The sequence below is a fragment of the Mobula birostris genome, chromosome 31 (genome assembly GCF_030028105.1).
Source record: "Mobula birostris isolate sMobBir1 chromosome 31, sMobBir1.hap1, whole genome shotgun sequence".
In the NCBI taxonomy this organism is placed as follows: domain Eukaryota; kingdom Metazoa; phylum Chordata; class Chondrichthyes; order Myliobatiformes; family Myliobatidae; genus Mobula; species Mobula birostris.
This window is the reverse complement of record NC_092400.1, coordinates 12,396,417-12,413,982: the sequence shown is the minus strand read 5'-3', so window position 1 is coordinate 12,413,982 and position 17,566 is coordinate 12,396,417. Positions and strand designations below refer to the sequence as shown.

Sequence of the window (17,566 nt, the reverse complement as noted above, 5' to 3'; positions counted from 1 at the left end):
CCTACCAACATGAAGTGCTTTGAGAGGCATTAACTCCAGCCTTCCAAAAAACCTCAACCAACTGCAATCACTTAGTGCAGAAACTATAGGACCATCTCCCTGGCCCCATGCTCATCTTTGGAGTCTCTGGACAGTAAAGACACCTACTCAGACTATTGCTTATTGACTACAGCTCTACTTCAGTACTACAATTTCAAGCAAACATTAAACACCGGACCCTGGGAGTCAATGCCTTTCTGTGTAACTGGATCTTCACCTTCCTGACCAACAGACACAATCAGTAATGGTTGGCAGTAATGCTTCCACCGCAATTATTCTAAACACTGGTACTCCACACATCCTCAACTCCCTACTTTACTCCTTGTAAACTCATGACTGCGTGCAGGTTCTGCTGAGCTTCATCTACAAGTCTGGAGACAGCAACACTGTAGTGGGTCGTATGTAATACAGTAATGATTCGGAGTACAGGAAGGATAGAGAGGTTAGTGACATGGTGTCATGACAACTGTTTCCAGCAAGACGATGCCAGTGACCGATGGCAACATCCTGTAGACGGCTCACGTGACTACTCGATATTCTTCTTCTGAACTGCAATCAATTGCAGCCTATGATTTCCCTTTTAAGGATGGACCTTTGAGCTGACTAAATGACCTGGCTCTTCCGCGGCCCCCTGGGGTATTCGGCATGGATGAGTGTAAAGTGCAGATATGACCATCACTAGGGATGTACACGTCGTCGATTCCTAACGGCAGAATACGAACCTATGGTCGGCTCCATTACTCTCCGCCGATTAAAGAGTTGAGCAAAATTAAAATCGTCGACAAGAGTGGAAAATGAACAGGTGCTCAGTGCTGTCTGCCTGTGTTTAACTGGTGCCACGTCACCAGATGCAGGAGCAATTGCTACCCTGCAAACATCAGGCTTTACTTGCCTCAGAGCTGAACTCCCCCCACCTCTGTGGACTCAGTTTCTGCAGTTTTATGTTCCTTGTATTTTTGCTTAGCTCCTTTCTACTATTTGCGCAATTTGATCAATGTGCTTCAGAGCTGAAATGACTCTCCAGCTGTGGCCTGCAGCCATCGGCTCTGCGCTGAACTGATTCCTTACCCATGGCCTGCAGCCATCAGGTTTCTGGACTGGCTCTGTGGCTGCTGACTCACTTTCAGGAACTCTGCGGTTAATGTTATTTGTTTACTTTTTATTGTGCACAATTTTTTCTTTTTTCCGCCACACAATGGGTGTTTGATGGACTTGTCAATATTAAAACAGAAACCTCATCAATTAGTCCTGCTGTTCTTTTCATAGAATGGTCCCAAAGATAAATAAATAAATCACTCCCTACTAAAACAGAATGCTTATTTTGCTATGAATGATCCATAATAGAACAAAAACAGAAATACTTTCATATTTTTCCATCATATAATATTTTTCAAGAATATGTATTTTTAAATTTAAGGTCAAAGCATTAATTGGCTTAATACAACTCAAGTTAAAGCTACTTAGCCTCTTCAAATAAAATCACTTACGTCATCCAGCACTTGGCTTTTGGTGGCATTATATTTTGCCGCTATTGCATCAGCAACAGCATTACTTCCAATAAATAAAGTATTCCAGTTGTGTGAGCTGAAATTAAAAAGAACAAGTTCATATCCAATCTAAAATCTAATATATTCAAACTTTAAAAAAAAACAAATGAACCCTTGTCTCTGAAATCATGAATTTAAGAATGGAACTGGAAACATCTCCGCTTCCAAACTTATTAATGGAAGGAAGGTTAATACTGAGGAGGCTGACAATAATTAGGCCTAAAACATGGCTGGAAGGGACATTACCAACTGGGGGCATGAGAGAAGGAAACACCTTTAATGCCCACTGACTTCAGCTTCATCATACTTTTTGGAAGCCACCCTCAATTACATGCTGTCCTTCAAAACATTTCAAATCAATTCTGTGGTTCATATTTAAACCAAGGCTGTAAGGAAATCCAGAGTAAGAAACCCTGGCAAAACCCAAACTGAGCAAAAGGATAGTAAATTCCACTTGAGAGCACTGCAATGATATTAGTCTATTATTTTGAGAGTAGAATAACTGTGCAGTATTAAATAGATTAGTTTGCCCTGTTTTGTGGTTAAGATATACCCAAGAAATTTCCCACATTGTCAGTTAGGTGCCAGTGTCCTAACTTCCCTGGAACAACCTGGCCAGCTGCATCTGGCTCCAGCTGTTTCAATATTATGTGAACTGAATTGCTGACTGCACTTGTGAGGAGACCACTAGAATGCCCAGATGGATCGTAACGTAGCAGCACTGCATATCGTTGCAGTCAGGCAGGTGTTGGGATCTCAGCAGATGTGCAAAATGGACTGGTTTTACATCACTAATATTTGTAAGTTGCCTTTTGATCAAGTGTATTACATTTGTAATACCAAGACAATTCATGTTTATTTTATGTCCTTTGTTACTCACACACATTCCTCTATTTTCAACCTTGAAATGGTCTCTACAATTACAACAGAGGTGCACAACAAAGTTGCTGGTGAACACAGCAGGCCAGACAGCATCTCTAGGAAGAGGTACAGTCGACGTTTCGGGCCGAAACCCTTCGTCAGGACTAACTGAAAGAAGAGCTAGTAAGAGATTTGAAAGTTGGAGGGGGAGGGGGAGATCCAAAATGATAGGAGAAGACAGGAGGGGGAGGGATGGAGCCAAGAGCTGGACAGTTGATTGGCAAAAGGGATATCAGAGGATCATGGGACAGGAGGCCCAGGGAGAAAGAAAAGGAAGGGGGGGGGGAAACCTAGAGGATGGGCAAGGGGTATAGTGAGACGGACAGAGGGAGAAAAAGGAGAGAGAGAAAAAGAAAAAGAATGTGTACACATAAATAAATAACGGATGGGGTACGAAGGGGAGGTGGGGCATTAGCGGAAGTTTGAGAAGTCAATGTTCATGCCATCAGGTTGGAGGCTACCCAGACGGAATATAAGGTGTTGTTCCTCCAACCTGAGTGTGGCTTCATCTTTACAGTAGAGGAGGCCGTGGATAGACATATCAGAATGGGAATGGGACGTGGAATTAAGATGTGTGGCCACTTTTTTTTATGCCATTAAGCAAACAGTTCCTGGATCCCAGGTTGGGAACCCCTGAATTAGAAGTTGTAAACTTAATTTCAGTGCACTGATAGCCAACCTGTTACTCTTGGTCTTTTCTTGAGCTGCTTTATTTCTTTTGAATGCAGAGGAACCCAAGGTAGTTTCATCATTTTCATCTTTCTCCTCTCTTACTGTTGATGGCAAAATATGCATCATTCTGCCCTGTAAAAAATAGTCACTTTTCCAGCCACTTCTATTTTGATTTCCTTAACAAGTTCTGTGAAGGATCATTTCTGACATATTTAGACACAGATATGCTTTAAAAATAATACATTTAAGACCTTAGTAAATGCAGACTGTACAGTGACACATTGAAATACCCAATTACTAATACCAATCTTAACTAGTACCACAGCCATTTTTGTTTAAACGTCCAATGTCAGTTTAAGATCCAAGACAATTTTATACAAGCTCTGCACATATCCAAATTAAGGGACCAATTGAGGAAATTCCCTTCTAATACAAGTGCAATTTCTGCTCAGTAAGACCAAGGGCAATTTTAGAAAAGATTTAACAGTAGTTTACATAATGCAATCCATGGTGAATTTTGCTGTGCTATGCCTAACTCTTTATATCAGTAGAATAATTATGCTGAAGTGAATGTATTTTGCCAAAGAGCACATGTAGCAAACTAACCTGCTCATTTAATAAACCTCTACAGAGCCCGATTGTGAACTACATGATCTAAGCCATGACTTAATCTGGTGGTTCGGGGAATATGAGCATGCACATTGGTTCTTTTAACAAACCATCTTTATCTACCTCAAAGAAATATAAAAACTACTGGAAAATCTTGACAAGTAGAGTTCCTCCAAATTAAAACACTAAGTAACAGCTTATGGAAACTTCAAGTCATTGATCAAGACCAGAGTATAATAGAAACATATCACCAGATGCCAAGTATCTTTCAAACTCAATACTAACCAACAAATTAATATTTTCCTGCCTAAAAGGTGGAAGATCAGTGCAGTATTGTTTCTGACAGGTTGCCTTGTATGGATTTCTCAACAGTTTGATTTGGATATGTCAAAAGAGTTCATATATAGCTCAGTCATAGAAACAGGCTCTTCAGCCCACCAAGTACAGGATAATTTACTCTAATCCCACGTTAATACTTCCTTTTATTCTCCCAGCATTTTCAATAACCCCCATCCAGATTTTGCCTTTCACCTACATTCCAGGAGCATTGTAGTGACAAATTAACCCATCAATCTGTACTTTTCATGAAGAATATGCAAACTTCACACAGGTAACATAGAAATGAAGCAGGGTCTCTGGTGCTGTGAAGCAGCAGCTCAGCTAGCTACACAACTGTACCAACTGTCTGCTGATAAATATAAACAAAAAAATTCTTAACTGGTATCTTGAATTGCAAAAATCTTGGCATAACCGTATTAAGAATGGAAATGGTGTCCAAGTTTGAAAATGTACTTTGCTTCTTAACACATAAATGATCAACTTTATCTTGAGTGCCAAATGTCTCTTGGTTAATGAGGAAAATATTACAATATTGTACAAACACATGTTCATCAAGACACATTAGAAATGACAAAACAAATTGAGGTTATTTAGGGAAATAACTCAGGAGAAACATTATTAAGTAATGCACAAATAAGATTTTAAAGTTGCCAAACTTCACATTTCATGGCAGTATTGATACCTAAAATAATTGCCTACCTTTAGTCTTTTCAAATATTTAACTTTCCATTTTTATTTTATAATTATGTTTACAATTTTTTAAAAGGATATTCTAGTTACAATTCACTGAGGTGCAATTCTACATGCAGTTGGTCTCATACACCATCCGAATTTAAAATTTTACTGTAAATCTTTGAAAATCAACAGGGATGCGCCAAAACTATAAGGTTCTGAGGGAAATCTTCCTCAAATTTTCTAAATCTCCCATCATTGTAGAGATCATGGAGTAAGTGAGATTTTAGGAAGAAGTGATGGGGAGAAATATGGATAAGGATCAATGCAACAATAATTAACAATAACATATCATTGTCAATGATAGGTAAAGACAGGGAGTTGGAGCAGATAATTCAGAAGTGGATGGGTATCAGGCAGATGATTTGATGGTGCAGTAACAGGTGGGTGTTTGTGACCAGTAACAAAGGGAAATACAAAGCAACACAAGCTGTTGAAGTGCTGTTATGGACTCTCCAAAAGTGGCCCAGATAGGATAAAGGCTTTCAATTAAATAAAGCAGGCCTTGATTATTTGGTTAAGATCTTTTTTTGCTTGTAAATTTCAAATACATAACTCAACACTGAGATCATGGTAGCACACATTAAGTGGTCATACAGTACTGGTATGTTATGTGTAAAAAAAGAGCGAAAAGAAAAATAAAAGATCCATAGATCTTCCCAAAGCAGCCTTGTGATACAATTCAAGAACCAAAATCCTAAAAATGTCCAGAAACCTAAAAATAGCTCTCCAGGCCCAAAATGATTGCACAAACCTGATCCAGAATATTTTAAATGTTGTTACCCAAAGTTAAAAGCAGGTAAAATTGGAAAATGGGGAATTTTAAAACATGATATGATTACAATATGCTAAATTTTATAATTGAGAGGACTTGATCCACTGTGTAACAAGTAAATTATACTCAAATGAAAACTTAAAAGTTCTACTTAGAAACAAATTTACAAACACTATTTCCCAGCAAACATGTGTTCTTCAAATGTAGTTCAAAGCACCAAATAACACAACGCCATTTCAAAGCCACAGGTGATTGGATCAAAACTAAGTTCAATAAAAGGGTCAGTGTGATCTCCCATACGTTGATCATGTAAAATGTTACAACGACTTTTCCAGATTTCCCTAAATAACTGCAATTTTGTTATGGCATTTCCTAATGTGGTCGATGAACAGATGTGTTTATACAAGATTGTATTTTTTTTCCTCCTTAACCAAAAAAGGCATTTGGCTCTCAAGATAAAGTTGATCATTTAAAAGTTATGAAGAAAAGTACATTTTCAAACTCAAGACAATTTCCATTCTCAAATTATGTTTCTTGTAACTTGTATGCCAACATACATTTAATAGTGATGGGATGAGACAAAAGAAACAATTTTGAAAAGAAAAAAAAATTGCTTGTCACTGGGATATTACTCAATTCTTTATGAAAACACATAATTAAATCACTCTACGTTAAAGTGTATAGCTCAGTTAAATACAACCAGAAACATGTAGAACTGCCACAAACATACCTGAAAAATACTACCATCTAACTCAGCAAGCACCCGCACAGCATGCTCTGGTATCATAAAAGTGATGAATGCAAACCCTTTTGGCTTTTTCGTTAGACCATCTATAGGAAAGTGGATCTCCGATAATGGACCTGTTGGGTGTTTAATGACAATGCATTATTTTAAACGGCTACAATTATTTTGATACAACCAGATTTAATTCTGACTTAAGCAGATGTCATATCTGAAATATTATACGTAACATTTCAAGAAAATGTAGATACTAGTGATCAATATGTCATAATAGCTGTAATGATTGCGTTTTGTGCATTTATGATGACTCCAACATCAAAATCATCATTCATCTTCATAGCGGTATAACTCACAACATAATTGCAGCAACTATTTTGAGCAATTCAACAAGCTTTACACATTTATTAACTAGCTTAAATGTTCAACTGATTTCATTTGTATAGCCAACATGCTGTTTAGTAAGTGGCAGCTGAAAAACTCAGTATTCCAGTGTTTTCTTTGGAGCATGTTGAAATAATGATGGAGGAGCAGAATAACATGCATTTATTTATTGTAGGAACTGGATCTTATTTATCCGACTTTATTCATTCGGATGCTAACATTCTTAATTGAAGATAGAGCTGAAAATTGTGCTATTTGGTCTAGTTTTCAACGTACTGCTGACTTCAATTTACAGTACGGAGCTGAAATGAGTTGGATTTGGCTTATCCCTACAGTGCTTGACTACCTTCACTTGCCTGGAAAGGAGGAAAGGGATCAAGCAAGCTGACCTTTCATATCCAGAAGGCATCAGCCAAGCAATACAAGGTCTCAATGGCAAGTTGACTACAGACGATGCACTGACAAGGGCTACCACGGATTGCCTTCAATGGCAAGCAAAGCCAAGAGTGGAAATTTGCCTTGTGTCAAGTTGGCAGATGGCACTGGCAACCAACAGCAAATAGCTCATAAAACAACTAGACACTCTAGTGGATATATTTCTTTTTCTGAACTTCGTCTGGCGCTGTCTGCAGCCTGTAATTTCCCTTTGAAGGATAAACTTTTGAACCGCCTAAATAATCTGGCCCTTTTGGGATTTCCTGGGGGTTTTTGGTGAACTGGACTCTTGAAAATGCAGGTATAGTCAGGGCATCAATCACTGGGACTGGACGCTACATCGAGGCTCAATAGCAGAAGATAAACCAGTGATCAGCTCCATTACTCCATGCTAAGATTAAAATAGAGCAGAAAACGTAAAGGTGTTCAGAGCCATCTGCTATATGTGACTGGTCTCCCTCTCTTCTCACTGCTACCATCGGGGAAGAGGTGCAGGAGGCTTGGGGACCGTAACACCAGGTTCGGGAGCAGTTGTTGCTCTGCAGCCATCAGACTCCTGGACAGGCTGCACAGCTGTAGACCCACTTTCGGAGACTTTGCAGTTCATGTATACAAAAACACATGGAATTATTTTTTTTTTTAAAAAGACTACTTGCATGATTTGTTCTCTTTTGCAAACTGGATATGTGAAGGTCTTATGTGTGTTTGTTTTTAGTGAACTCTACTGGGTGCTTGCAAGATGAATCTCAGAGTTGTACATAATATGCATACTTCGATAATAAATTTGAACTTTGTGTCAGAACTTTCAAAACTATGTTTTTGACTTTATTCAGCGATATTAGCACCATTAACATTACAGAAACTGATTTTATATTAATGAAAAATAGTTGATGAAAATAAATCTTAAAAATCTTCCTAATCTCCATACCAGGAATGCCAAAAATGGGGATTTCAATCCTATAACAAGTCTGGTCGATCTAGCAGGCGAAATATGAAGAGTAATTTAAATATGCCACTTTTAGGCAACTGCCTTAGTGTCATCAGTTCTAAAGACTTGCCCATCCTACTTTGCAGTCCAAGGCTGCACGACCACAACTACTTTTACTGATTTGAATGCAATCCATGCATCACTATCAACCGTTAAAATTCCTTGTGGGATGCTGTTTATAAAGGTATTAGGTTTAAATACCCTTACCCATAACTCTGAAGATAACTTAAATTTCATCAAATTACAATTGCAGTTAGCAAACTACAGCATTATACTTTTACTAACTATGGAACATCCTTCTTCAAAGAGTAGTATCAGTTAAATGATTTAAGATCAGTACCAAAACTTAGAACAGAGTCAGAGGTAATGGCCTAAATTTTGCAGGAAAATCTACATTTAGCTGCGTATTCTTTGTATTTATTAGAGTTCAAGATTTCTCACTGTTTATGTGCATAATAATGGCTATTCACCGATGTTTCCTCTATAAGCACAGGAAAAAGTAGTAGTAGAGATTTTCCACCGCTTAGAATGAAGGAATACTCTCTAACAGCAGGTGTATAGAACTCTTCTTTTCCATAGACTTCATTGGAAGCAAATGGCTATGAAAAACTAAAGTTCAAATAGTATGTTTTTAGATTTAGTTTATTTAAATGTTTTAAGAGCTCTGAAATGTTATAGTTATCTTAACATCTTTTTAAAACTTGGAAAGTAAATGTTAAATAGGTTTCAACCATCCAAGCCATTGCCCCACATACCATGCCATCCCAAACCACACTGACAATTTTAAGCTTCCATTCCATGACCACCTTGAATGCAAATCAGGATGCAAGCACAGACCATCCCAAACCCCACCTTCTGTACTCCACTGATGATTTTAAGTCAAGAGATCAAAGGCTTATTTTGGTGTTTTAAAATGTCTAATAAGATATTTAAAAACAGTTGAAATTAATAAGCAAAATATTTTAAATCATTAAATCTGCTGTTAATTACAAAATAACTTTGCAGAGATATGAAAAACAAAAAAATACTTTGCCAAACCTAGCTTTTTAATTAAGGTCAGTGGCCTTATTCAAGTGCTTTTAACTATAACATTGCTTGGATGTAAATTAACACAATTCTGCATAAAACTTTGTAAAAATACTAACAAAATTGGAGCTTGAAATACTTATCACTGATAAGCAGAAAGGTGAAGGAATATTAACTGCATACCATATTTAGAAAAAACTTTTTCCAAGTCATCTTCTGTACAGGTGTATGGTAAGTTTCGGACAAACAATCTTCCTGAATCAGAGACATCCTCTTCCACCTCATCCGCTTTCTTTTGCCTCATCAGCCATTTTTGGTTATCATTTTTCCTTACAGGTTTAGTTTTGACTGCATTATTCACTCTGAAAATTTCAATGTATCTTCTACCTTTAAACAAACAGGGAAACATTTTGGGATCAACAAGTACAGACACCATTCAGGATAGTAAATCTTTGTTTTACAAGGATAGTTATAAGACAAGGACTATTGCTTTATCAAGATACCTTACCCATGTACTCTTTATTTCTCTTCAATGCCTTTTCAAGATCATCTTCTGACTGGAAATCTACATATATATATCCTGCAAAAGCAAATGTTCCAGAAAACTGAATTTATTTATCAAATATAGAATCACTTTACCCAACATGATGAATATCAACATTTTGTCAAATTCAAAAACAACTTAAATTTACATAACATTTTCTGTGTAGCAGTATGTTCCTAATCCAACTGAAGCAACGAAGTGATGAAAGTTGGTTAAATAGATAGTTTTTAATTAGATTTTTTAAAATATAAAATGGGATGAGGGGAAGCATACTCTATCAGTGAAAGATAACTGTAGAATTACCTGTCTTCACTATGATACAAATACAGTACTAAAATCAAAGCTTTATTTCATATTAGTGAGAGATACAAAAATGTATACAACTCTTTAAAACAAATACTTTGTCAAGGTAAGTGTGAAGAATTGGTAACAGACCTGTAGTGTTGCCAGTTGCATTTTTAATAATTCGAATGGCTACAGGTTTCAAAGGAACGAAAAACTCCCTCACATGCTTCTGAAGAGAGATCAGAAAGTGAAACGAATGCACATTAAAATGATTAAAATTACAGAGAATTAAAAATGTGGGTTTTACCAAAAAAGCTTTTCTCCCCCCTTACACGCTGAATTATTTTTTCTAACTCTAAGCCTGCCTTTTTTTTTCCATATTTGTTGTTCCGTCAGAATTTAACATTTTTCATTTCTTTCACAACCGTAACTTCATTCCCATCAATTTTAAAAGTAGTAAATTTAAAAATAATAAACTATTACAGCTCTTTCAGCAACGTTTCCAAAAACCAAGTTAAAATGCAGAACATAATCTGCATCAGTATCTGTTCACTATGCCTTTAAAAAAGCTGAAATCAATTTTCACTACCCACATAAAAGGTAGAATATCCAACTGCAGGTAGAAATTTATTTCCTGTGCCTCTGTCCAATACTGCAAAAGTAAACTCTCAGATGGTAGATTTGTTCACAAAATGGACTGTATAATGGATGCAAAAGAAAGCAAACCTCTTTCACATTAAAGCAGGCACCTCGGAGCTTCAAAGTATAGGGTGTGGTCGCTTCATTTCCAGGAGTTCCTTTCTAAAAATAAGTATACAACAGAGGCTATGTTATGAAACCACAAATTTATTAATGTTTAATTTCATTTTTCATTACATTTTATACTTGTATAAGAAAGTTTTATGATCTAGAATGTTGGAATCAAAAAATATTCATCGCCAAGTCAAAAAGATTAGCCAAATAATACAAAATTATTTATTTTTCATATGTCATGCACAAAATATTTTTAAAATCTGGATGGTTTTATATTCTGAAATACCAAGGCAAGCAGCTAATCACAAGTCTTCTTTTTCACTTCCAAAAACTATCTAAACATTATGGATTTTATTTTTATTCACAAAATTATTTAAAATCTCTAAAAAGGCAACTCGGACAGACCCCAGGTTACAAATTAATGACTTAATTGGAAAATAGTGATCACAATAGTGTCCCTGGACAAAGATAAATGAAAGCACTAAGAAATAACAAACACTGAAACATTTTCAAACCTCTAGTTGTTTCTTCTTCTTCCATTCGGGTCCTGATTTCTCAAGTTTTCCACCTTGTTCCTTTTCTTCATTATTTGTGCATAACGTATTTCCTTCAGATGATAACTTAATTTCTTCATCACTTTCAGATCCTTCATCAATTTCAGAATTCTCATCTGGTTTCTTAACCACTTTTGATCTTAAATAATCCATGTCCGAAACTGTTTTTGCCAATGCAAGCTTTTCTTCTGTTTTATTTTGTGCACCTAGAAGTTAAAATATTACAAGTAGGCAACTTCTTTCTCAATAATGGCCAACACCACTTAATTACAACGAAAGATTCATATGCATTCAAGACCATACAATACAGGGTAAAACTTATTTCTTGCCCACTGCCTTTCTGCAGTGAGATGCAAAGTCAAAATAAATCCTACTACGGGTACAATATAATCAGCTTATATTCTTCCACAGATATGTTAAATATATTGAGGAACATGACAAACAGTAACTAAAGACATATCGTCCACATTCCTGTTTTCTAGCTCTAATATGATCTGAAACCTGTCCTCTGGGATGCAGCTAAATTACAATACAAATAAAACACCACATATTAACAATCTGAAGTGAGGTTCTATGATCTAGACTGTTGGAATCAAAAATATATTCATCACCAAGTTAAAAAGATTCGACAAATAATACGAAATTCTTTTTATTTAATATGTCATTAGCAAAAAAATGGCTAATTTGCAATTTTAGTGTCCAGTATTTAGCACAAACTCCCCTCTCTTGCACCAGTCCCTATGAGTTATCCGAGGTCAGTATACAGCCTGCTTCATAGTAGAAAGTTGTTCTAGCTACTTTCAGATTTCCACATTTACACAGAGACTTGGAAACCCTCTAGTTGCAATCAGTTATGCAGGGTAATAGTAGTAACTAATTCTGGATTGAAGTTAATCATAAAACATATAAATTATTAAAATAGGATACACTGCAGTACAAGAATTGCAGTAGGTACTTACCTTTTGTTCCCTTGGTATCTTCCGTCTCACTCAGTTCTTCGGAATCATCTGAATCAAAGTTCAGATAATCATCTACCTTCTTTACCTCTTCCTTTTTCCCCGGTAAGGTGTCATTGGACCAGGTTGGTGCTTTGCTACGTTTCTCATGCACAGCTAGAAATTCTTCAAACTTGCTATCTTTCTTCAACTTCAGAAAAAAATAAGCCAAATCACATTTCCAACACAAGTTGCATACATATTATTGGATGGAAAAAAAAATTAAAGTATTCCAAGAGAGCATCAAATTTCTACTCACAGATTCTAGATCTTCAATGCCAAATTTCTTTATTTTGTCCTGTAACAGCAAATTGGAATTTAAGTTTTTATAGTGCATTTTGCCTAACCACTAAAGCTAAACTATTAAAACCATTTATCAAAATATGCTGCCTCTTAATTTTCCCTTGAAATCTGCAATTAAAGACCTTCACTGAAATTGTGCAATGCTCAACTTCTACCATGGGGTGTCAGCAAAGTACTTATATAAAACACATTTATATATGAAATTCACTTCAGCATTAAATTAATGTATTTCAGTCTTTCCCCTCTTTATTCCCAATATCTTAATAATTAAAATATATTACATGCTGGAGGAACTCAGCAAGTTAAGCAGCATTTAAAGAGAGGAACAGACAGTTAATTAACAGTTCATGCCAAGACACTGCATTGGGACTGGAAACGAAGGACAGAAGCCAGAATAAGAAGGTGGGGGAAGGGGAAGGAGTAAAAGCTGGCAAATAATAAGTGAAACCAGATGAGGGGGAAGGTGGATGGGTGGGTGGGGAGCGGAGGAAATGATGGAAGAAGCTGAAAGGTGATTAACTGGAAGAGCTAAAGGACTAGAGGAGGAACCTAATAGGTGAGGACAGTGGACCACAGACTAAAATATAAGACCATAAGACCTTAAGACATAAGAGCAGAAGTAGGCCATTCGGCCCATTGAGTCTTCTCCACCATTCAATCATGGCTGATCCCATTCGTCCAGTCATCCTCACTCCCCTGCCTTCTCCCCATACCCTTTGATGCCTTGGCTAATCGAGAACCTATCTATCTCTGCCTTAAATGACTTAAATCTCTGACTTGGCCTCCACAGCTGCTTGTGGCAACAAATTCCACAGATTTACCACCCTCTGACTAAAGTAATTTTATTGCAATATAGAATGATAATGTTTGGCTGTCATTCATTATGCTCGAAATAATAACTTTTTGAACTGCACCTAGAACATAATTATATATCACATTTAAAATGACTGGAATCATATTGAAAATCTAACAATAAATCAATTTACCATCACTTAAGTTATTTGTAATTAGGTTTACAAAGGTCTGGTATTCAATACAATTGTCATGTACCTTTTCCTTAATTGGACCTTGTTGTTCTTTTGGCATTTTTGGATTTTCCTCAGTTGAATTTTTCTGTGAGTGCTTACTCCATGGTTTGGGTAAACCTGGGTCCCCAAATGATTTACATAACTCCACCTATAACAAACAGTTTATTTATTAGTGTTAGCTCAAGGTTACAGGAGTGAAAATTTTCTTCACACCTTTTAATGGACAATTCAAAATTTAACAGAGGTCAAATTTTCATCCAAGTTGCAAACAGTATATAAAATTTTCTCATAATTTGCATGGTTTAAAATATTATGTTTTATTACATAAATATAATGAGATTCCCATATTTACCAAATGAAGCCCTGTATGTCTATCACCAACCATCTCATTTGGTGAAAATCTTACCTAGATTTTTCTTCTAATTTCTTTTAGACAACAGCAGAATAAATTTTGGTACAACAGTGCACAGCAGCCCATACCATATTAATTGAAGGCATTAAGAATACCTTGCGGACAACTCTACAGTACAGCAGCAGCCCACTCAGCTCTATTTTACAAACGGGATTTTCTTCTTAAATAAACAAAACTGAAATACCAGCCACAAGGAACAGGAGCCAAAGCAAGAACCTTGGCTGGTCTTTGGACACCAAGGACACATTTTCATAGTGTGCACTCCTCTTCCCTGATCAGTAAAATCAACACCCAAAGGCGCCACATATTACAGCAGAAAGCATCACCAGATGATTAAGGTGATAGCCACATTTACAAATATGAAGTTTTCTTTCATAAACCTGTCAAGGTATGGCTAAAAGTTAAAAAACAAATTCAGCATTAGTCGCAGAAGTAATAACGCAGGGGAGAAGCCGTTTTCCACCTCTGTCTCTCATTATTTTCTATGCTACTCAATCCGGTACACCACTCCAGCTTTCTCATTTTGTTTTCATTTTGATGGCAGAGTAACTCAACTGCTGCCTTAGAGCTCCAGCAAAAGGGATCAGCCCTAACCGTGGATTCTGTTTGCACATCCTCCATGACCATGTGGGTTTGAAGACTAATTGGCCATTGTGAATAGTCTCTAGTATGTTGGCGTTTGGTAGAATCTAGTGGGAACTGATGGGAATGTATGGAGAATAAAAATGTGTTAATGTAGAACATGTAAGTGGGTGCTTGATGTTCGGATATATGGAGCTGTGAGATTATCTTCAGTGAAGTATCTATGCAGCTGCATTCCTGTGTTTAGAACAGGCAAGTGTGTGCTTTAGCTTCTCTTCATTACATCAGGGACAGCTAGGATCCACCTTAACCCTTACATTAATGTATGTGCTGCCCTACAATAACATCAGTCACAAGCATATGATCAGCTATCGTAAGTACAGTGGCAATTTAGATCTATCAATCTACCACCTCACACAATAAATATATAACACGAAGTTAGACAGAAGTAAGACTTTCCAACTGTGGAGGTGTAGGTGTGGATCAGAAAATCAGTAGCAAGTAATAAACAGCCCTTGATGCTAACTTCACAAAACAAACTTGCCTTAAATTTAACAATCATTGAGGCACGCATTTGTTTTTACCAAATAAAGGATAAATTCATTTTAACATCAGTTATGAAGTCTATAGCTCATCAGTGCAAACGATGGCAACATGTTCATGAAGCAATAGAAGATTTTTCATGGAAAACAATGTAAGAAACAGCATAAAAAGTAGCAATTAAACATTCATCCAATAAGAATGTCATTCATCCTGTCCTTTCTACTAGTTTTGTGCAATATCCAAATCGTCCTATTCTCCAGGTGTCCAAAAATCTATCAATCTCAGCCTCAAATGCTAAATATCCATGGAAATCTGGAAGTAACAAAATTATAACAAACCTAGAAATAAATTAAATTGATCCAGCATTTTAATTGTAAATGAGCATATACACAATAAATGTTATAAGCTTTCATCCAAGAATTAAAAATAATTTTAAATACCATCATTTTGCAAAAGTTAGGTTATCTGGGTTGTGTGGGTTTGGAGTTGTTCTACACATAGAAGGCAGCGGATGGCTGTTGATAGTATTCAGCCCAGAGGCTAGTGGCCAGTGATGTTCCACAGTGATCTGTTCTGATACCCAATGCTTTGTCATTTTTACAAATGACTTGGATCAGAAAGTCTTTCCCAGGAAGGGTGGATAGTACGCTTACAGATGCCACAAAAGTCGGTTGCGTTGCGGATAGTGCAGACAGCTGTCATTGGTTACAAAGGGATAATGATAAGATGCAGAACTTGGCTGAGAAGTGTCAGATGCAGTTCAATCCAGAAAAGTGTGAAGAGATACCCTTTGGAAAGTTGAACTTGAAGACAGAATACAAGTTTAATGGCAGGATTCTTAGCAGTGGGAGGAACAGTGGGATCTTAAGAGTCCATGCCCATAGTTCGCTCAAAGTTGCTGCAGAAGCTGATAGGATAGTTAAGAAGGCATTCATATGGTATGTTGGCTTTTACTAGTCAGGGAATTGAGTTCAAGAGTTGTGAGGCTATGCTGTAGCTCTATAAAACTCTGTTTAGAACACATTTGTAGTTTTGAGGTCAGTTCTGGTCACCTCATTATAGGAAGGAAGGGAAAGTTTTAGAGGGTACAGAGGAGATTTCCAGGATTATAAGGAGAGGGTGAGCAAGCTAAGGCTTTTCTCTTTGGAGCGGGAGTGGGGGGAAATGAGAGATGGCTAAATGGATGAATACAAGATGATAACAGATAGAGTGCCTTTTTCTGCTGCCACAGATAAAGCCAGCACCTTTTCCCAGGACAGTTAGGGCCAATATGAGAGGGCATAATTTTAAGGTACTTGGAGGAAAGTATAGGGAGTGATGTCAGAGGCAGATTTTCTTTTAAAACACATAGTGGTAAGTGCATGGAATGCACTGCAAGAGGGGTTGGTGGTAGAGGCAGATACATTGGGAAAATATAAGAGACCCTGAGACAGGCACACGGATGAAAAAGAATTGAAGGAATATGTGGGAGCGAAGCATTAGCTTGATTTTGGAGTAGGTTAAAAGGTTGACACAGCATTGTTGGCCAAAGGGCCTGTACTCTTCTTTGTTCGATATCATTTCAAATTCAAGTTGAAGTTTAATTGTCATTCAACCATACACATGCAAACAGCTAAATGAAACAGCATTCCCCAGGACCAAGGTGCAAAACACAGTACATACAGTTACACAGTGTACATATAGTTCCGATAGCACATACAGTCACATAAAAAAAACAATATTAGCCCAAGTCCCTGAATGACATGGCCTGTAGATTGATGGTACATGGAATGTTGCCCAGAGCCATATTTCTGCAAGAATAAGCATGTAGCAGTTCCTCAACACGTGCTGGTTCAGCCACAGACAAATGCAATCCAGCTTGTTTTCCAATGAGTGAACACTGGAGGGCAGCACCAACGGGTGGGTGCTGAGGAGACACCCACCTGAGTAGCACAGGCCCTGTGGGCCTGCTGTGCCATCCTCTGCTGTTTCTCACACCTCCTCCGGCGTCTCCTCTCCTTGCCCACGACTGTGCTACAACACACAGCTCAAACCACGTCATCAAGTTCGCCGATGACATGACTGTGGTGGGTCTCATCAGCAAGAATGATGAGTCAGCGTACAGAGGGGAGGTGCAGCGGCTAATGGACTGGTGCAGAGCCAACAAACTGTCTCTGAATGTGAACAAAACAAAAGAGATGGTTGTTGACTTCAGGAGGACACAGAGCGACCACTCTCAGCAGAACATCGACGACTCCTCCGTAGAGATCGTTAAGAGCACCAAATTTCTTGGTGTTCACCTGGCGGAGAATCTCACCTGGTCCCTCAACACCAGCTCCACAGCAAAGAAAGCCCAGCAGCGTCTCTACTTTCTGCGAAAGC

The 17,566-nt window shown here is 37.4% G+C and overlaps 1 protein-coding gene across 1 annotated transcript in view; it reads right to left on the bottom strand.

Moving 5' to 3' along the window:
• Positions 1-17,566, bottom strand: part of rbm19 (RNA binding motif protein 19) — a 265,310-nt gene that overhangs the window by 240,380 nt on the left and 7,364 nt on the right. Inside the window, exons 3-13 of the mRNA XM_072247529.1 lie at positions 13,691-13,816; positions 12,597-12,635; positions 12,302-12,488; positions 11,304-11,548; positions 10,762-10,836; positions 10,186-10,264; positions 9,715-9,786; positions 9,390-9,593; positions 6,365-6,495; positions 3,187-3,311; positions 1,527-1,623 (exon numbers count right to left, since the gene is read on the bottom strand). Coding sequence (XP_072103630.1) covers positions 1,527-1,623; positions 3,187-3,311; positions 6,365-6,495; positions 9,390-9,593; positions 9,715-9,786; positions 10,186-10,264; positions 10,762-10,836; positions 11,304-11,548; positions 12,302-12,488; positions 12,597-12,635; positions 13,691-13,816 — 1,380 coding nt within the window. The remainder of the gene's footprint in view (positions 1-1,526; positions 1,624-3,186; positions 3,312-6,364; positions 6,496-9,389; positions 9,594-9,714; positions 9,787-10,185; positions 10,265-10,761; positions 10,837-11,303; positions 11,549-12,301; positions 12,489-12,596; positions 12,636-13,690; positions 13,817-17,566) is intronic.